Raw genomic sequence first — 21175 nt, 5'->3', positions numbered from 1 at the left:
TTTGACATCCACACTTCAGAAAAGCTTGAAAAGATTTTGTTCACTCATGTCCTACTTTTTCGACTCAATAGTCTCAAATAAGTTCTTCTCCTCACTCTGCCTCGGTCATTATATGGAACAGGTTCACTGTTATCGTGGCATCCCATCCAATACAACACAATATTATTGGACCAGGATGTCAAGTGACAGTGAACTCATTCCATATAAGTTGCTAGAGAGGGAGAGAGAGGGGGAGAGAGAGAGAGAGAGAGATTGCTTGAAGTGAATTCCATATATCTAACCTACATTGCACATGTTTACAGATGCATCACTAACTATCCGCTAAGATTACACCCGGTACAAAGCAGATTAAATATACAGGCTACAATAGTCGATCTGGGAAAGTTAAAAAGCTAGCCCTTTACGCTTCTCACTTTGGAATCTGCATCTAACAATTGCTTGATCACATCTCTCATTGTGGGTCTACTTTTCGGGTCTTTCTCAGTACATCTGAAAGCCACCATAAGAGCGTCAATAACTTGATCCATGATGTTTGAATCCAGAAGTTCCTCCTTAAGGCTTGAATCGATGATCTGATCAATTTGTTCTGTGCTGCTCCACACTGACCTAGCCCATTCTACAATGTCAGTTTGCTCCATAAATGATGGATCCAATGCCTTCTTTCTTGTTATCAGCTCAATTAAAACAACCCCATAACTGTACACATCAGATTCCACGCTCTTTGCTGTTCGAAATGCATTTTCTGTAGCAAACCACGGAAAATACTTTAGTTCATTAAGTGCATGAATGTACAAACATTTCTGAATCGAAAATAAACCAGAAGAATTACCTGGTGCAATATATCCGGTTGTACCCACAACTGCAATGGATGTTGCTGCAGAAGACTGATGATCCAAAAGTTTCGCAATACCAAAATCACCGATATGGGGCTCCATATCAGAGTCCAAGAGGATGTTCATTGGTTTGATGTCTCGATGCACTATAGGGGGATCACAATCATAATGGAGATATTCCAACCCATATGCAGTTCCAAGCGCTATCCTATAGCGGACACTCCACTTGAGAGTTGGCGGGGGTTTGATTTCATGTAAAACATCATAAAGGCTCCCATTTTGCATGTACCGATACAATATCAAACCATGGTCTTTTCTTAACCAGAAGTCTTCCAATCTAACCAGATTCCGGTGCCTAATCAACCCAAGTGTTTGAATTTCTCTAATCATGCTCAAACGCCTTCCTTCGTGCCCTGCAAATTGAAGCTTCTTGACTGCATAATCTTTGTCTGGAGCCAAAGAGGCCTTATAGACTGTTCCATGGGCTCCTCTCCCAATGATATAGTGATCATTTAGGTTTTCTGTAGCCTCCAGTACCGTGTTGAGCAAGGCAGATGGCCCCCCTAGAGCAGAGATCTCAAAGTCGTGCTTGGTCTTTTTGCGCAAGAGGAACAGATAAATCAGCCCATAAAGCACAAAAACAACAAACATCGAAGATCCTAGAGCTATAAATGCAATTTGCACTTTACTAAGGCCTTTCTGGTTGCTTGGTGGACTGTTGCAAGATTTAAAACTGTTCTTTCCTGAGCACATTGAGCCACATGATGGAAGGTAATTGACACATATGTAGGGATTGCCCAAAAATGACACTGGGGATGAGCTCAACAGGTTCATCAATGTCTCTGGTACTGGACCTGTGAAGTTGTTGTCTGAAACGTTAACCTCAGTTAGTGAACTCATATCGCCAAGAACTTTTAAAGTCCCTGTCAAATTGTTACGAGAAAGATCTAGTCGTTGGAGCCTTATCAGTTTCCCTAGCTCTGAAGGAATCAGACCTGTCAATGCATTGTTGCTAAGATTTAATGCATAAAACATACTCTGCAATGCTCCAATTGCTGATGGAATCACACCTCCGAATAGATTTCCACCAAGTTGTAGCTCTGAAAGCTTTTCGAACTCCGACAAGAAAGTTGGGATGCCGCCAGTAAAGCTGTTGTCGCTTAAAATCAGTGTTGATAAAACTGTCCAACTTCTCAGACTTGACGGAATGGAGCCATTCAACAAATTGGACCGCACATCGAACTTATCCATTTTGGTACAATTCGATAGTTGAGGAGGCAGAGAACCAATCAAATTGTTCTGGAAAAGAACCAAAGTACGAAGCTCTGCAAGCTTCCCCAGCTCCTGCGGTATAGGTCCAGTTAACCTATTCGTGGACAAATTGATGGTTGTGAGGTTGCCACAGTTTTGCAAGCTTGATGGAATTGCTCCACTTATCTCATTGCTGCTGATGTCCATATAATTGAGGTTTGGATTTTTTGCAAATTCCGGGAGAGCTCCGGTCAGGTTATTCTGTTCAAGCTTCAACCTCCAAAGTGTAGAGCAGTTTCCAACATCAGAAGGTATGGAACCTTGAAGTCGATTGGAAGCCAAAGTCAACACCCTTAACCTCTTTCCATGGCAAATATTTGGAGGGATTGTACCAGTGAAGTTATTATTCAGAAAATCTAACTGCACTAAACTGCTGTTAATCCCCAGACCTTGAGGTATAACTCCAGAAAAGAGGTTGTTAAACAACGAAATATTCTGCAGTTGCTTCAGCTCAGTCATCTCTACAGGCAGCTCCCCGGTGAGGTTATTATTGTACACAAGGATTTGCTGAAGATTCTGAATCTTCCAAATGCTAACTGGGATTTCACCAGTTAACCTGTTCTCAAACAATTCAAGATCCTGCAATTTCAGCGTCCCCAATTCACTAGGAATTTCTCCCTCAAGTTGGTTTGTATACAACTGTAGTCCTGTTAAGGACTTGCATTTACCAAGTTCGGGAGGTATTTTCCCAGACAAACGGTTCTCAGGAAGGCGCAGAAGTTCAAGCTTCTCTAGTTGGCCAAAGGAAGACGGGATAGTCCCCGTTAAGTTGCTATTCACAGCACCAAACTCTGTTAAATTACTACAATTTCCCAGACTTGATGGAAGACCTCCACTAAACTGATTGCGTGACAAATCCAAGAAAATCAAATTCTTGCAATCCCCAGAACCCAAATCAATCCTACCGTTGAGACGATTACCACTAACTTGAAGATACACTAGGTTCCCAAGATTGTTCAGACTCTTAGGCAGGGCTCCACTCAAATGGTTGTCATCCAAATACAACTCCTCCAATTTACTCAAATTCCCAACATTTGCAGGGATGGAACCATTCAAACTATTCCTATACAGATATATATAAACCAAGCTGGAAATCGAAAACAAGGGTTCAGGGATTTCACCAGAAAATCGATTTTCTGATAAGTCCAAGTACTCAAGTAAACTACAGTTGGCCAACCCAACTGGGATTTTGCCAGAAAAACTATTGGAACCGAGAGCAAGAGTCTGCAGATACCTAAAGCTGCCAACTTGAGGCCCCAATTGGCCAGAAATTCCAAACCCAGTGAGGTTTAAGGCAACCACATTGTGGGATTTATCACATTGGATTCCAACCCATTGGCATGGATTGGAATCAGAGGCATTCCAGGTGGAGGATATGGGGGATGGGATTACAGTCCAGTGCTTGAGGAGGGACAACAGCGCCACCCCATCAGAGCTCAAACTAGATACAATAGGTATGGGCACAGAGAAGCAGAATAACAAGAAGAAGAAGAAGAAGAAGAAATTGAAAGGGTAAAGCTTCATACTTTGGTATATAATTAGTTGAAGAAAAGGAAAATTACTTGGTAAAGATTTGAGCTTTAGCTACAGCATGCAGATTCAGCTTTCCTTTGCATTTGAATGAGTTGGAAACTGAGTGGTTTGAAGAGAGAGAGAGAGAGAGAGAGAGAGAGAGAATTGTGTTGGGATTTTGGTAAAGATTTGAACTTTGGTGGTAAGCTAGCTGGTTTAAGCTCGCACAGGAAAACCCAGCAGCATGTAGATAAGTAGACTCAATTGGCCTTTTGAATAAGTTTGAAATGAGTTGGAAACTAAGTAGAAAATTGTTAAGAGAGAAACAGAGGAGAGAGAGGATTGTGTTGGCTATTTGGTATGTCGGTTGACGTTTAAATAACAGAGTTGATAGTTTCCAAAAATAATAATAATAATAACAGAGTTGATCTGGTCGGATCCACGTTTTGGAGACTTTCTGTGGACTTTGAGTCATGTTTCATACTCTTAACAGAAGACAGAACCGAGAAAAGATAACGACTCTTTCTTGTGTCTATGTGTGTGTTATTTAACAACCAAAAAAGTTATAAAAAAATTCAAATTGTGTGTTTTTGGGTGTGAACAAAACATAAAGATAGATACTTTAAAGTGGAAATTATGTGATGAAATCAGTGGGTGTTTTCACACACCATACCTGCGAGGAAGAATGGCTTCCACTTTTTGACCACAACTTTTAAGAGAATTGTTATTAGTACTCTAAAAATTTTATTCTACACTCCTCGTAAGTGTATTTTTTTTTTTTCTAATTATAAAAAATTTAGAATGCAAAATGAGATTTTTGAAATGCTAATAACAGTTCCGGGAACAAGAATTACTTTAATGTTACTTAGCACTCGATGTTAGTCGTCCATTACCTACTATTGAAGAAAATTGCTAAATATATGAGTTTTTATTCTATTTAAAGTTGGTTGAAACTGAGAATTGACATTTTTTTTTTTAAATATTTTACCAACTATGTCTCAATCCCCCGTTCCCTGTTGTTACAAGGCAGAGGAATAAACATTGACAACACGACATTCGCATGCCTTGGATGTAAGCAAACAATTTTACAAGTTTGTGATCTGATAATTGGTTATGTCCTCTTTAAATAATAAAAAAGACTTTCAGTTTTTAATTCATCGAAAGAAACTTAACAAAAAATTTTAATCATAAGGACAAAAGTCAGCATTGAAATTGAAAATAATAAAAGATAAAATTAATAAAAAAACTCTTTTTATTATAATTCTTAAATTAATTGTCATTTATATACGTTAAAAATTTACACATAATAGAACAAAATACGATTACAGTGTATCTTATACGTCTAATATTAATGTGTTGTATATGACATATTTAATCACTTCTTTACTGAATAAATTGTCATTCGACCCCTTAAACTATTGTCCTAGTAATTACCTTGAACTATTTAAAATTAGCTAATTTATTCCCCACCATCAGATTCGATCAAACTCCATCCACTTTGCAATTAAATAATAGTACATGATCAGCACGTGATTCACTCTTGTGGATAAAATTGTGCTAGTACTGACATAAGGTGAATGAAATTTTATCAAATCCGATCCAACAGTGAGAGGTAATTTGATAATTTCAAATAGTAAAAATCGACCAAAAAAATAACTAAGGTGTCAAATGACAATTTAACGTTAGACCAGCTCTAAATAAAATATTAAATTATAAGAGTCAAATTATAATTGATGACAAATATATCAAATGTTATTTTATTATTCAAATAGAACTTTAAATGATTGTAATTATTAAAAAAATATTGAAACAAAATTTTTGTTCGTCGAAATGTTAGTCGAACAAATGACTTACCATTAAAATGAAAATTAAAAATAAATTTGATATTGATGTCAATTTTGACTCCAAATTATAAAGTCTTCAAATTCAGTCAGTAAATAACACTTCAATTGAATAGATTTTTTATGTCAAATATACACAATAACATTTCATCAAAGATTTTTACATCTTTGAAAATATTCTTTTTTTTTTTTTTTTTTTCTTTTTTTTTTTTGCAAGGGGCAATCTTTAAGCAGAGAATCCAGAGATGACATTACGCAATGTGAATAGAAGGCATGGAAGTTGCGACTGGAAGTGGACCCCGTCGTGTCCACGCGTGGAGTTCATATTTATATTAAATGACAGCACGCAGCCACGTCAATACTGTGAGACAACAACAGGGAGGGAGGGAGGCCCTACTTACTTACTACTCAATTCTGTGACATCTCCCCCTCCCTTTTTTGTCAACCTGTGACTTCTGACTTTCTCCAAAATAAATACATTTTATTTGTCAAAAATATAAATAAAGGAAAACTAAATAAAATAATTTAAAATTTTTGAATTTTAACAATAACGACAAAATAAAAGGTAAAATAAATAGTATCGGGATTGGTTTTTTAATGTAAAAATGTTGTTTTTCATTAAAATGAACAGTACCATAAACTTTTCGTTAAAGTTCCCTGTAAATAAGTGTAATAGTTGGTGTGGGGGTGGGTAAATTCAGCATTTTGTCAATGAAATAGTAAAGAATCAGCTACATTTATCGTTTATTTGGACCATTATTTGTACTACTTCTCTAATAAAGGCAGATCCCGTCAACACATGTGAATTCCATCTATATTAGATAGTACAAATAAATGATAAAAATAGCATTTTTAAATAATAAATAGTAAACTAGAAGAAAAAAAACACCTTGTTAATGATAAATTTTACAGAAAAAACACTTGAAGAGTTTAAAACTTTAATGGGAGATCAAGCATTTATTTGTCCACTCGTCATGCTATTAATTCTGAGTTTGGGAAATTCATTTGTTACTAAATAGTTTGGGTTTGGTTTTTCTTCTTATATATTGAGTTTATAATGTTTTTTTATTTATAAATTATGATGTTATTCAGGTCTTATATGAAAAATAAATAAAAGAAGAAAAGTTGAAAATTTTCATTGTGATGCATAATAGGACAAATAGAAAGAAGGGCGTACCAATAAAGCATGTGATGCATTCTTCCTTCATATGATTTTGGAACAATATCGTTTTCGTCCTTGTTGGAATAGGGAAAATATTTGGTCCCCGCTGCATCAAGAATGGTAAGCACTATCACCGCATAAATTGTCGCTGGATGAGCATATTTCGAGATTTGTATAAACTTCAAGATTTGTATAACAAATTAAATCACACTCATTCAAAAGCAGTTGATGCGATGGTAATGCTCACTACAAACCGACAAATGGTGAAATGAAATTAGGTGTTCCAACTTTCTACGAGATTTCTATGAAAGCAAATGGGGCAAAGTTGTATCGCACGGAATGCGACCCAGTTTTACAGTCAAAGCAATTTCTAATTAGAGTTTTATCGACGTTGATATCCAAGTCTTCAATGATAAAATGTTTGTTTTCCCACTAAATATTCGTAATCCCCCTTCTTGGTCGGGAAAAAAATTTTGGACTGAGAAAAAGCAATACGAACCGATCAATTCAACTTTGATTTTTCCAAAAGAAAAAAGTCACTCAAAATAAAGGCATCTACTCTTTCTTGTGCGCATCTAACAAACACATACAGGACCAGCCGATAGCATGGACCGAGATCCAAGACCGTTAAATCTTTAGTCACTAGATTCTTAGTTAAAACTCTGACGGCTATAGATCTCCATCGGGGACAAGGATTGTCTGCCTTCCTACTTCCGATGTCTTCCCGTGCCCTGCTGTTTTATGTGATCACGGTTAAACCACGTCAACATTTTATATTGTATTTTTTAATAGAGATAATAAGACAAAAATGAATAGTAATATAAAATGTTGACGTGACTTAACCGTGACCACATAAACAGGAGGGTACCGGAAGTAGGAGGGCAGACAATCCTTGTCCCTCAGTCCATGCTTTCGGTAAATCCATTTTAAAATTGGGAGCAAAAGAATATTCTTTCTTATTTTCCTCTCAATGTAAATTTCCATTAAGTCTTCACAACTTATAACTCATTTCACTTATAAGTAATCAATGGCACTCAAGGACCAACGCATAGTTCGATCATATTTGCTTCAAACTTGTAATGTGCAAAATGTGTTTCCCCTCATCGATAAATGTCAAGATACCTACTAATCTCAAGACAGCTTAACCCGAGGCACAAGAAAACTTCATGCTGGATGTAAAAAACCTCAATAAGTGGTGACCGACAGTAACCTTTGCCTAGTGAAGTGAACATTACCTGAAACAAACGAGCAGCTGCAGACACCAGACCTCCTCAAATGTATAGTGCATTCTCATTTTGTATTGGAAAATCCTGTATATAAACCACACAGCATATATAATACCCAACGTCTTACTGAAAAGCCATGCTTCGAACATCTTGAATGGTAAAACTGCATGTCTAACTCCTCGCTTAAACGATGACTTATGATTAGTCTAAGTTATTAGAATGTCGTGGGAATGGAAATGACAAAGGTGATGGAAAGGAAAACATGACAATTAATGGCATGTTTTCCTAAGTATCCACATCCGAATGAAAGTTATGCCATGAAATAGAACTGAGGAACACCTTCAGATGATTGGTTAAGATAATTGAATCTCAAAACCTATGTAAACAAAAAAGAAGTAAAAGTGGCAAGATGTCTATATGGACGCCTTCCTAATTTCAACGTGCAACAATTTAAAATACAGCAAAAAACACTCCAATCTAACAAATCTGCAGCCCCATGCACCACCCTACAGATGATAACCAAATTACTGCCCCTAATATTGCATTAACAGTTATACTGCTGAAATATGCATGTCACAAATACGGTATAAGATGATAACAATATTTGAGCCCCTAATATCCAGGCATTAACACATACTGCTGAAAATGCATGTCACAAACACGTTCTAACATGGCCAAATGGTATGTTCATGATGCCACTATGTGCATTCATTCACAGGAGGAGAGATGCTAATGCTGATGACGTGACTATGAAATGGATGCATGCAACAGCTGCAAGATGCATCCTATCATGTGGTTGTGTTTCTGTAGCATAAGGAACAGAGTACATCCCCTTCAAGCTACTGGTATGTCATAGCCGGCGGAGCTCCATTGGCAGTAGGGACAGCACCAGGGTGGTTTCCATCCTTCCTTCTCCCAAATGGGTTCTTCGAATATGCATTTATAGTCAAGGAAAAACATATATTGCCAATCACAAAAGAAACATAAACAAGTCACAAGCGACGTATATAATTGTGGTGAGGTGGATTAAAAATTCAGAATATATATTTAAAAGTTATTTAGCACAAATTTTAACCTATGCTTATTTATGGTTCAATAATATTAAGTTGCATAAACAACAAACTAAATATCAGCCATACAGAAAAATTCCAAAAGGATATTGTATTCTCATGCCTACAGAACCAGAACTGGGGATAACAGCACCCTGCAAAGCCTGGTGTACATTGGCGGCACTGTTCACATCCTGCATGGATTATACAGAAAATCCATTTAGAAAATAGAGAAAAGGGCATCCCAACATGAAAACATCAATGAGCAGCGCATAACTATGAAATAAATATTACTTACTTCAAACTCAATGAAACAAACAGTATGCCTTTCTTGTCGTAGGACCTTCATTTGCTTAAATCCAGGTTGTCTGCATTACCAAAAATTCATGTTTAGCATGACATCTTTCTTATGAAACATAGAGAAGAAACAAATCCTAAGATAAGGGATGAGAGACATTCATACGAGCTGAAAAGGCTCCTCAATTCTTCCTCATTAATGCTCTCTCCCAGATTTCCAATAAATAAGGTATTGCATGGTGGGTTATCTTTAGTGTTCTGCAGGAAACAAGAACCATTGTAAAAAAGAACAAATTATAGGCTTCCTGCATCATGAACAACCAACATTTACAAAGAATTTGAGCACTACGAAACAACAAAAGTACAACAAACAGGAAGAAAGATAGTGGGGAACACAAACAAAAAAGCTACATCCACGGAAGAAAAAATTCTTTGAACTGTGAGCAGAATAAGCAAAAATGAATAACCAAGGTAATCTGCTTATTTAGTTTGGTATCATTTTACAGCTGCACTTATGGCTTTTTTCTTCAATATATGATGTCTTCATTTATCTAAACAAGAGAAGAAGGGGCACGGGGGTTGTTTGACGAAGTAATAGCTAGACAAGCTATATCTCTTGATGAATATCAGTATCTCAACTCCCCACCCCACACACACACATCCCAATCCAAGGAAAAAAGGAAATTTGTGAATCAGTCTAAAGGTTCATGTGAACTCATCAATTAGCAAATGCAAACTTTTTACCCAACATTTTACGCACAGGAAGCATAGTGGATTACCAGAACAGGTACATAACTACTTGGTGCTGGTGCTGGTACAGGAGGAGGAGGGTGCATTGGTACTGGAGGAACAGGATAACCACCATATGGATCATACGTAGGAGGTGGTGGAGCCATATACCTGGGCCACACAAGTAACACTCACATGAGAAAATGTGATATATACGGAAGGGGAAACATATGCTCTACTGAACAGCAGAAACAACTAAATTTTATTTCCAAATTAGATGAGCAATGTTTGATTACCCATGTGGCCCCCAAACAGGTGGAGGAGGAGGATGAAAAGGAGATGGACTACTATAACCAGCCTGTGAGTAGTCACCACCAGTTCGCAATCGTTTACTTTGATCATAAGCACCTGTATCAGCTACAATTCCTACAGTTTCCAACTCATATTAGTGAGTCACAAAATATTCAATCAAACTCTCTAGCTAACCAAAAAACATTGATATTACAATTCAAACCAACATAATGTGGTATGACAAACATAGGCAACAGAGCCGATATTTGCACATTCCCGAAAACAAGAAATTTCATCGTATCCCGCTAACGAAATCGAAACTTTAAACCAAAGACACTGATTACTCCACAATGTAGGTAATACTCTACGAACATACCGAAAACACTAAAACTCTCGATTCAAATTCAAAACAAAAACAACTTTGATCACCATCCTCACCTCTTTTAACAAAAAGATTCTTCTTCGCCAACTCCGTGTGCAGCACCGCCTTCGACTCCGAATCGAAAATCATACCCTAAACCCCAAATTCCAACAAAAACTCAAAATTTCAACATAAAAATTAAAAATCAAAATTAAACAGTAAGAAATTATTCAAAGCTAACCTGAAGGGCGTCTTTGGCAGCAATGGCTTCCTGAGCAGTGGAAAAGAGAGCGAAACTCATAGGCTTCTCGCCTTTGTTGTTGACCTGCGAGTACTCGTATCCCGGCAGCCATCTCAGGAGGTTCTGTATCTCTCGCTCCTTCACATCCTCTGGAAGACCAGTGATGAATATGGTGCGGACCTCTTCGGTAACGGCTCGGTTTGGGTTGTCGACGAGGTGGTGAGGAGGAGGAGCGATGGAGCCAACAGCCGGAGGCTGCGGATGAGGAGCGGCGGCTGCGGGAGGCCATTGCTGGTGGTATGGGTGGATCCCAGCGCCGGCCATGTCGAATTGTACCCAAAAACCCTAGAGAGAGAGAGAGGTGGGGAGGGAGGGAGAGAGTTGAGATTTTTCGGAGGTAAACGACTAGAGTTTGGATGGGATGTTGCCGCGAGCGATTGGGAATTTGCCGATTTAGGATTTGCGGAAACTGAAACTGTTTAGAGCAACTCCACCCCTATCCACTTTACGCCAGCACCCAGCCCATTTATCCACTTAATTGAACAGTAATAGACACAATGAACAGTAATAGGCCAAAGCATCTCCACCCAAAAAAAATGTGCTGGCACCTAGTCTAAAAATGCGCTGGCACAAACGATCTCCACCCCTACAAAATGCGCTGGCACCCAGTCCATTTAAAATATTAAATACTTTTTTTATAAAATAATAAGAAAAAAAATAGTTTTAATTTCAGATAGGATTTTTAACCAATCTCGTCACGCCACGTGTTATTATCCGAACGTACTATTTTTTGAATAGATTTCCGCTAAGATTTTCAACCAATCCCGACAACCCACGTGTCACTTCCTGTTTACAATAATTTAGGCAAGATTTCGATAAGATTTTTAACCAATCTCGTCACGCCACGTGTCATTATCCGAACGTACTATTTTTTTAATAGATTTCCGCTAAGATTTTCAACCAATCACGTAGTGCCACGTGGCATTGTCCAGAACCTCATCTTCTTTTTTTTTGTCCATATAAACCCTACATCCCTACATCCATCTTCACACTAAACTCAATCCTTTTTTTTAGCTCAGAATTCTTCTTTATCGTTTTCAAATCTTGAGTTCTTACAATGTCTTCTTCAAGGAGAGCGTATAAACAGTTGCAAGAGCAGCAGAAAAGGTTGTTGGCACAACAGGAAGAATTGGTCAATCTTGACCAAGGTGGAGGTGGAGATGAGGCCTTCGCAATGGAGGAGGATGAGGATGATCACCATAGAAGGCGGAGGGCCTCACATTCCCGCCGTATCATGGAAGCTATGGGTCAGATAGCCAAACCCGAACGTGCGGCAAACATCGATAGAAGAAGGGAAAGACGAGGTAAAGATCTCTTGGAAAATTATTTTATTCCCAACAGCGTTTTCCCTGATCATGTTTTTAGACGTCGTTTTAGAATGCAACGAAGTTTGTTCGCTAAAATCATGAGTGATGTTTGCAACCATGATCCATATTTTGTGCAAAAAGAGGATACTTTTCATGTTCTAGGTCTTCTTCCTGAGCAAAAAATTACGGCTGCCTTGCGAATGCTTGCATATAGAGCATCTGCAGATCAAGTGGATGAGATCGCAAGGATGGGAAAAACAACAGTTCTGGAGTCCCTGATGCGGTTTTGCTCTGCAATTGAAGCCCTCTACACCAATGAGTACCTTCGGCAACCCACGACAAGGGACATGCGAAGGCTTCTGAGGAAGGGTGAGATGCGAGGCTTCCCTGGCATGATTGGAAGCATCGACTGCATGCACTGGACATGGAAAAACTGTCCAAGTGCATGGCAAAGCGCTTATGGCGACAGAAAAGGAGTCAAAAGCATCATTCTGGAAGCGGTGGCTTCTTTTGATACATGGATTTGGCATGCTTTTTTTGGTGTATTGTTTTTTAAGTAATCTTATTTAGTGTGTTTGCTCTTTTTTTTTTTAAGTTTAAATGGTGAGGTTATGTAATTTTATTTGGTGTTTTAAGTTTAAATGGTGAGGTTATGTAATTTTAAGTTTAAATGGTGTTTTAAGTCTAAAAGTAAATAAGAAATTACATAAGAAATTAAATAAAGTTCTAAAAGTAAATAAGAAATTACATAAGAAATTAAATAAAGTTCTAAAAATAAATAAGAAATTACATAAGAAATTAAATAAAGTCTGTGGAGTTAGGATATGTGGTGCTAGGATTTTGGTTGCTAGGATTTCTGTAGCTGGAACCCCCTTGACTTGTTTCGGCATCTCTTGCACGCCTCCTTCGCACGACATCTCTTTTTTCTGATGTCCAAAAATATTTTGAATTCGGAGACAGTCCTACTAGAGACTTGTTCATAGTGTCACGATCTGTTTGAGCCATCCTTTCTTCTCTAAGCATCTCATTCTCTCGATGAAGTGCTTCTCTAATCATCTCGTTCTCTCGATTAACTATTTCTCTTTGTCTCTCAGCCGCCGCATCACGAGCCTCAGTAGCTGCAATAATTGCTGCCATAGCAGCAACTTTTTCCTCATCTCTAGCCTTTTCCCATGCCATGTTCAGTTCACCTTGACGAGTAAGTTCCTCCATATATTTAGTGTAGTCATTTTTGGAAGAACTACCTTTTTTCTTTGATGCCTTTTTACCTTGAGGCCTGAGGGACTGACGAGTCGGTTGGGTCTCTGGCACTTGTTCAGGCGTCCCTTCCGTGTCTTCAAATGTGTTGGCTTCTTGTTCGGCTGTGTCTGCTTCTGGCGAACTGTGTAAACCCATACCGTGCATGACAACTTCTGGACCGGTTGCCACAATTTTGTATCTAGGGCAATCTTTGACAATTTGCCAACATTCCCATTTGTTGAATGATTTGTTATGGTTCTTTGCATTGTAGAATGCTTGTGCTTGTAGTGTCTATAAAAATGTGGGATAAGATAGTATTAAAAAATACGGGTGTAACACAAATAAATAAATTAAAATATTGATGGACGTGGAATGCATATAAATTACATAAGAAATTACATAGAAATTACATAAAATATTGATGGGCGTGGAATGCATATTACATAAAAATTACATAAGAAATTAAATAAATTAAAATATTGATGTGGGTGGAATGCATATAAATAAATAAAAATATTGTTACCTCATCCGCTAAACTTGTCCCACTACGCAGATTACCAGAAGCATGAGAGAGGGCATTTTTCCAACAAGTAAAGGATGCGTTGAGTTTTTTCCAACGACCTTGAAGACCTTGACTAGATCTGGCATCTTTTCCATGTACATCGCAAAACGATTTCGTAATTTTACTCCACATTTCTCGCTTATCCATCTCATTACCCGTAATCGGGTCATGAATAGTGCGAACCCAACATTCACACAACGTAACATCTTCACTGAGCTTCCACGAAGTCATTTTTTTCTCTCAAAGTGTACAAAATATTCAAATGTAGAAAGTGTAGAAAGTGTAGAAAATATTGAAATGTGGTGTAAGGTGGAAGATGAGGGTTAGGTATTTATAGAAAAAATAATAATAATAATTTTTTAAAATTTTTCTGTATTTTTTTTAAAAAATTTGACAATTTTTAATAAATTTTAATGTTGTAATTAATCTGGACCGTTGGATTTGAAAAATAATCAAATCCAACAGCCAACACGCTGCCACGTGGCCAACGGTCAAATTTCTGACCGTTGGGCCTTTTTTTTTTTTTTTTTTAATTTTTGGTGAAAAAAACGTGGACTGTTGATCTGTGATCGGACGATCCAATTTAAAAGTGAAATTTAAATTTTTTTTACCGTTGGAAATCCAACGGCCTACAAAAACTAGCCGTTGGAAATCCAACGGCTCTGAGGAGGGCCACGTAGCCCTTTGACAGTCGGCTGCAACTTGCCATGCACACGGGCCCCACCGCCTGCAATTGATGTCGGCTACTCGCCTGGACTCGCGCGTGTTGTGCACGCGCCAGGGAAACGAACCGGCATCTGGGTCTGTCCATTTTAGGCTGGGCTCTTGACTGGCACGGGATGGGTGCCAGTCACTTTTGCGGGCTGGAGCTCATTCACTGGGTGCCGGGCCATTTTCTTCACTTGGTGCCAGTCACTTGGTGCCGGGCTGGACTTGCTCTTAGGATGCAGAGCCTCGGCTTCACTTGCCTAATCGTTGAATGTCTGTTGACACGTGGCTAAAATGAAACTTAATTAATTTCTCTTAAATTTTAGATATAGTACGATATGTATCATACTGAAAAACTTCTCATCATGTTGGAAAGAGAATTACAATTCAAATACGATAAATTGATCTTTGCATTATTTGACAAAAAAAAAATGATCTTTGCATTACAAGGTTGGCTAATCTCTAATTTGATCAAGCCTACAACCACTAAAAGTTTATCAAGTTGCTCATGGAAATATATTTTGAAGGTAAATCTTCAATGCAAGACCAATGATTGTGTTAATAATCGTATCATTAAGAATGGTCGCCATGTTACGCACAATTGATCATATTATGCACAATTTGGCAAGGTAAATATATTGTAGCAGCACCAATTCCTCAAGATTTTGCCCCTTCCAAAGCCTGGAAGCCCAACTTAATTCAGCATATAGCTTGCTTCCACCCCCCCCCCCCCAAAACAAAAAGACATTACCCAATGAATACCAAACTTAAAAGAATTTTACTGGTGAACTTAATTAATCATAATTATATGCTAATTACTATCTAATAATTGAAACTGGTGCTAATTTTTAAACCTCTAGCATTACTGTCTACATTTACCAAAAGAAAATTGAAAAACTTCAATAGAATTACCATACTATTGTAAAAGTCATTCAATGTGGATGGCCACTCATCCCACTACCACTCTACAACTCATCCAACTACCACACTACAACTCATCCCATTAAACTTTGTCTAACATTCAAGCTTTGCCTATAAAACAAAGGAGCAAATGAAGAAAGAAAAATAACATACAAAAGGAAGAGGAAAGAAAGAGAGGAAATTATGGAGGAATGGAAAGAGAGAAAGAAGAGAGGAGGAAGAGATGGGAGAATAGAGAGAGTTATATTTGTGTTTCTATTATTTCAGATTATAAATGAAAGCACCATTGTTGTCCCGAGGACGTACTCCAGTCACACTGACTGTGGAGGAAACTCGTAAATATTGTGTCTTATTTCATTTATTCCACAACACACATACTACTAATTTTACAACACGTTATCAGCACGAGAAACTCTCGTGTCAGTGAAAAACACAACGCCACAAATATGGTGAAGCACTACCTACCTCTTACCTCTGTGAGCTAAAATCTCACAGATAAGAAAATCATTTCACTTCATCTTCAAAATCTCTGTACTACTGATTTTCTTGAAGCAACTATATATCTTGTTGTACGACTGTATATCATCCTTTGCATAAAGCAAAAGGGTACAGAGTCAAAATCTGTAGAAAATCTGACAGCCATGTAAACAGCCTCTGAACTCCAACTTGTTGACCTCGGATTGAAATACTTTCTTCCTGAAAGTTGTTCGTCCACCCAGTTCCTATAACATATAAAATTTTCAGAAAATTCCAACGGTATGATCATCACAGATGTTTAAAACACCAACCCAGTTTCCAATTCCGTAGAAAACTGGACAGCCATCTTATGAGTACCGAAACTCCTTTTTCAGTAGCTTAGATCGAAACTGTTTCTTCATGAAAGTTGTTTGGTATCCTCTTATCCATATCATAGTAAAATTTGAGCTAAATCTAACGATTTGATCTTCTTATAAGTTGCAGGCACTACTCTTGACTTCAAAACTTACGGGAACCGTTTTGACTCTTTCGAAACTCACCGGAGGAAGAACACAAATTGAGACTTATTGTTACTATCACTTCTTGGTTAACTAAAAAGAGTTAAAAGTAGCTAAAAAATAAGGATGCTAGGGTTTTCTCTCAGGGGGCCCGTCGGCGCAAAATTGAGGCCATTTTTTATGGTCTGACCAAATTTCTCATTCTTGCTTCTAGTCAAGGAGTGAATGATAATGTTCAGAAGAAAATTGATGGGATGGGTGAGTTCTGGTTTGTTAATTTTAGAGGTTTATTTCCGCTCTTAATTGAGTTTCTTGAGCTTAGTTGCTTAATCTCTAGCAATTTTTTGGGATTATTACTTGGTTTGATGTTAATTAGATGCGGAGTATGTGGTAGAAGGTAATTTGGGAAAAGCTAATTTTTGTAGGGTAAAAAGTTGTGTAATCAGGGAATGGTGGCTTAAGAACCAATCTGAATTTTGCTCAAAAAATTGGCGTTTCGTAATTATATGTTGGCAAGATGGAAAGAAACTAATTATTCAAAGTCTTCTTGTGATTTTTGACAATAATGGGCAGGTAAGCGTTCTCTTAAACGTTCCTTGGCCTTTCTTCTCACTACCTTCGGCCATCGGTTCTCCCCCTACTCTTCGTGTTTTTTATCTGCAATTCCTCTTTTTCCTGAGCTATTTCTATGTCTTGGGGGGTCTTGGCGCTTATTGGTTTTCTGTCGTTTGTGGTTGTGGTTTTTGGAAGTACTTTGGTTTTTGCTTTTATGCTTTTTGTCTATAGTTTTTTTGTCTTCATTTCCATTTTCATGGCTTTTGGGGTATGGGTTTTAGGCTTCTTTTGTTGGTGTAGTGATTAAGGGTAGTTGGTTGAGTTTTATATTTCATTTGGGGCGTTTGTGTTCAAGTTTTTGTTTGGGGCCTTCTCTTATTTTAATTGGGTCTTCTCCTTCCTTTGTTGTTACTTTGATTATGGGTTTGATTTCTTGGGTTAAGGCAATGGTTATTGGTACATTGAGACCTCCCTGCAGGGTCACCGTCATCAATATTGGGAAGTTTTTGTCCAGTGTCTCTTTCTATTATGGCGACTTTTGTCGCGAAGTCTTTACCTGTAGATAGGACAAGCTCCTGAAAGATTTTAATTTGAGTTGCTGTGGTGAGATTCATGACCAAGATTGCAACGTAGATGTTTATAGCCTTAAAGGCTAGATGCAAGAACCTGACATTGTGAAAATAAGGTTCAATTTTCATGGGATGTTTAAGGTAATGGTGAAGAATCGGGTACATGAACTTAGGGTGAACTCTCTGAATTGTGGCTACTCTGGGTTCATAAACTCTATCTCTACTCTTTTTATCTTTGGACAAAATGAGGATTGATGGATAGTTATTTCTAGTGTTAATTTTATTAACTCTATGTTTTATGATGATGAGTTATTTATCTTGCCATGTGAGAATAATCTTGTTTGTGATTATAAAAGTGTGAATTTTGATTTCTTTGATGTTATGAATGATCTTGCTTTATACCTAGTTGTTGATATGTCAAATATGAAAAGTGATGAGGCTGAAACTAAGGAGAACACTAGAATTGTGGTTTCTGCTTTTCTTAATGCAGAGGTTGGCTTTGTGAGTGCGAGACCTGAAATAGGAATGGTGAGTCCAAAAAAAAAAAGTTTGTGAGGAGGATGCTGTTAAACCTAGGCCTAGTGGTGGTGCACCTCGTGCCACTGTTATGATGATGAGTCTGAGAAAGAGAATCCGTGCGGAAATTGCAATTATGGAAGAGTTTAGTTATATTGAAGAATTAGATTGATGAAGTGGCTTGCGTGGAACTGTAGGGGTATTAGGAGAAAGGAATTTCCTAGTAATTTTAATTTTATTTGTAGTTTAGCTAAGTTGGACCTTTTTTGCTTGATGGAGATTAAGGTGGCTGTTCATAAAGTCCCTAGGAACTTCTATTCCAAGTATTTTGACAATATTTTTTGCTGTGATCTAATTGGCTGATCTAGGGGCCTCTGCTTATGTTGGAATAGCACAAAGGTTTTTGTTAGTATAATTTCTTCCTCTCTGAGATATATCCATTGTTCTGTGAAGGACTTAGTTACTAATTTAGAGCAATTAGTTACTTTCATTTATGCCTTTCCCCAAAAACATATGCAGTGTGACATGTGGGAGGAGTTCCTCAAGTTAGATCCAATTAATAGTCCTTGGTGCTTAGTTGGAGATTTTAACAATATTATTGATCTTTCAGAGAAGGTTGGAGGTAATCAAAGCCATACCATGGACATGAACAATTTTATTAATTTTCTTAATCGTGGCAACCCTTTGTCTTTAAATGTGTTTGGATTTCCTTTTACTTGGACTAATTGTCATACAAATCATACGGTTGTTTTCGAGAGATTGGATAGGGTGGTGGCCAACCCTTTATGGTTAAATATGTTCCCTAATTATCATTTGCATAACTATCCTATTTTTGGTTTTGATCATAGTTCTATCTTATTATCTCTACGTTCTAGTGAGGAGACGAATAACTACTTCTCGTTTAAATTTGAGGCTATGTGGCTTAATTATCCTCAATTTAAAACGTTTGTGCAAAATTCTTGGCATTGTGACCCTATTATTAATCCTAAAGATAAATTTAGAGTGTGTGTTGGTAAGTTTAAATTTCTAGTTTGTAAATGGAACAAGGACACTTTTGGCAATTTAAAGGAGAAAAAGAAAGAATTGTTAAATGAAATTGATGAGATTCAAAAGAAAATTATGAGTAACAACTCTTGATTTGATGATGGAAAAATCTCTTCGAGATGAATTGAATCATGTGTTACTTTGTGAAGAAATCATGTGGGCTCAGAGAGCTAAAACTAATTGGATGCAACTTGGGGATAAAAATACTAATTTTTTTTCAAACTATGGCTATTATTCGTAAGAAAATGAATGAAATTACAAAAGTCAAAGATGAAAATGGTTTTTGGTGGTATGTAGGTCAAGGCCTTGAACAGGTTTTTGTGCACGATTTTAAAAAGCTATTTTCTTGTGACTGTCTTCCCTCGGGTGATGAACTATGTAATTTTCCAGATATCATTCAACCATGTATTTCTAATCATCATAATGAAAGTTTGTTGTCTCTTGTTACAGATGAGGAAATTTGGGATGCGGTGAGTAGTATTGGAGCTCTTAAAGCTCCAGGTCCTAATGGTTTAAGTGCAGCCTTTTTTCAGGTTTGTTGGGACCAAATTAGGGACTCTGTTTCCTGCTTGGTCAAAGAATTTTTCCTAAATGGTTCTAGCTTAAGACTCATTAATCATACTAACATTGTTTTAGTTCCTAAAATAGATAATCCGGAAACTGTTAATAACTATAGACCTATTAGTTTGTGTAATGTTAGTTATAAAATTATCACAAAGATCATCGTTAAGAGACTAAAACCTCTGTTAGATCTTTGCATCTCTCAAAATCAAGGTACTTTTGCTCCAGGTAGAGCCATTCATGATGATATTCTTATTGCTCACGAAATGTTTGCTGGTTTTAATAAGATGAAAGGGAGAACTGAAGCTGGATCTGGAAAAGGCTTATGATTACTTAAACTGGGATTACATTCGGTCTATTCTGCTTATATTTGGTTTTGATAATCGTTGGGTTGATTTAATTATGGAATGTATTACTTCTCCTTCATTCTCTATACTTATAAATGGGCGACCTCATGGTTATTTTTATCCGAAGCAGGGAGTTAGACAAGGGAACCCATTGTCCCCTTATATTTTCATTATTTGTATGGAACCATTAATTAGACACCTCAATACCCTAACAAATAATCCAAATTCTCATATTGGTATTTTTTCCTCACCTAGAGGATTTAAAATCTCAAATATTGTGTTTGCTGATGACTGTCTCCTGTTTGCGAGGAATATTCTTCAAATCCTTAATATGTTTTCTAAAGTGGTGGGCCAACAAATAAATTTTCATAAGTCGTCCTTATATTTTTCCAAGAATACAACTTCTCCAACTAGAATTGATATTGTTAATATTTTACATTTTCAACATAAAACTACTATTGGTAAGGATCTAGGAATTCATAATATTGTTTTCTAGAAAGACCAAGTTAATGGTAATGAGTTACTTAAGAGGGTTAAGCAAAAACTAGCCGGTTGGAAAGCAAACACTCTTTCGAGAGCGGGGAGGCTTACTTTAATTAACTCTAATATAACAAGTATGCCTAATCATGTCATGTCTTGCTTTAAGTGTCCAGACAAGATTGTCAATAAGCTTAATAAAGAGTGTAGGGATTTTTTTTGGGGTAGGGAGAAGAAAATCTTTCCAGTGGCTTGGGATTCGATCTGTACTCCTAAGAAAATGGGAGGTTTGGGAGTTAGAAGACTAGATCATTTCAATAATGCTTGTCTTGCTAAATTGGGCTGGAAGGTAATGATCGAGGAGGATAACTGGTGGGTTAAGTTAGTAAAGAGTAAGTATCTTATAAAAGAAAGTTTTCTAGATAATAAAATTAGATAGAATCATTCTTTTGCTTGGAAATGTATCTTGAAAAGTAGGGATG

At 37.2% G+C, this 21175-nt stretch overlaps 3 protein-coding genes across 3 annotated transcripts; all 3 read right to left on the bottom strand.

The window, feature by feature from the left end:
• Nucleotides 1-252: 252 nt before the first annotated feature.
• Nucleotides 253-5653, bottom strand: LOC137708126 (uncharacterized). The gene is made up of 2 exons (XM_068447119.2): nt 830-5653; nt 253-742 (listed from the first exon to the last, which is right to left on the bottom strand). Exons 1-2 carry the CDS (start codon nt 3666-3668, stop codon nt 393-395), a joined length of 3189 nt encoding a protein of 1062 aa, XP_068303220.2. The 5' UTR covers nt 3669-5653; the 3' UTR covers nt 253-392.
• A 2628-nt stretch (nt 5654-8281) lies between these two features.
• On the bottom strand, nt 8282-11355 carry LOC137708127 (uncharacterized). Its single transcript, XM_088688844.1, has 8 exons — nt 10854-11355; nt 10690-10765; nt 10257-10386; nt 10011-10131; nt 9398-9489; nt 9233-9302; nt 9046-9128; nt 8282-8821 (listed from the first exon to the last, which is right to left on the bottom strand). Exons 1-8 carry the CDS (start codon nt 11175-11177, stop codon nt 8725-8727), a joined length of 993 nt encoding a protein of 330 aa, XP_088544970.1. The 5' UTR covers nt 11178-11355; the 3' UTR covers nt 8282-8724.
• Nucleotides 11356-13018: 1663 nt separating this feature from the next.
• On the bottom strand, nt 13019-14330 carry LOC148689455 (uncharacterized). Its single transcript, XM_088688475.1, has 2 exons — nt 13983-14330; nt 13019-13750 (listed from the first exon to the last, which is right to left on the bottom strand). The coding sequence occupies exons 1-2, from the start codon at nt 14250-14252 to the stop codon at nt 13019-13021; spliced, it is 1002 nt and encodes a 333-aa protein (XP_088544601.1). The 5' UTR covers nt 14253-14330.
• Nucleotides 14331-21175: the final 6845 nt, after the last annotated feature.

Source organism: Pyrus communis, chromosome 17, assembly GCF_041283825.1.
Source record: "Pyrus communis isolate YQ-2024b chromosome 17, ASM4128382v1, whole genome shotgun sequence".
NCBI classification, from domain to species: domain Eukaryota; kingdom Viridiplantae; phylum Streptophyta; class Magnoliopsida; order Rosales; family Rosaceae; genus Pyrus; species Pyrus communis.
Note: the sequence above shows the minus strand (reverse complement) of the source record. Positions and strands in the feature narration are given on the sequence as shown.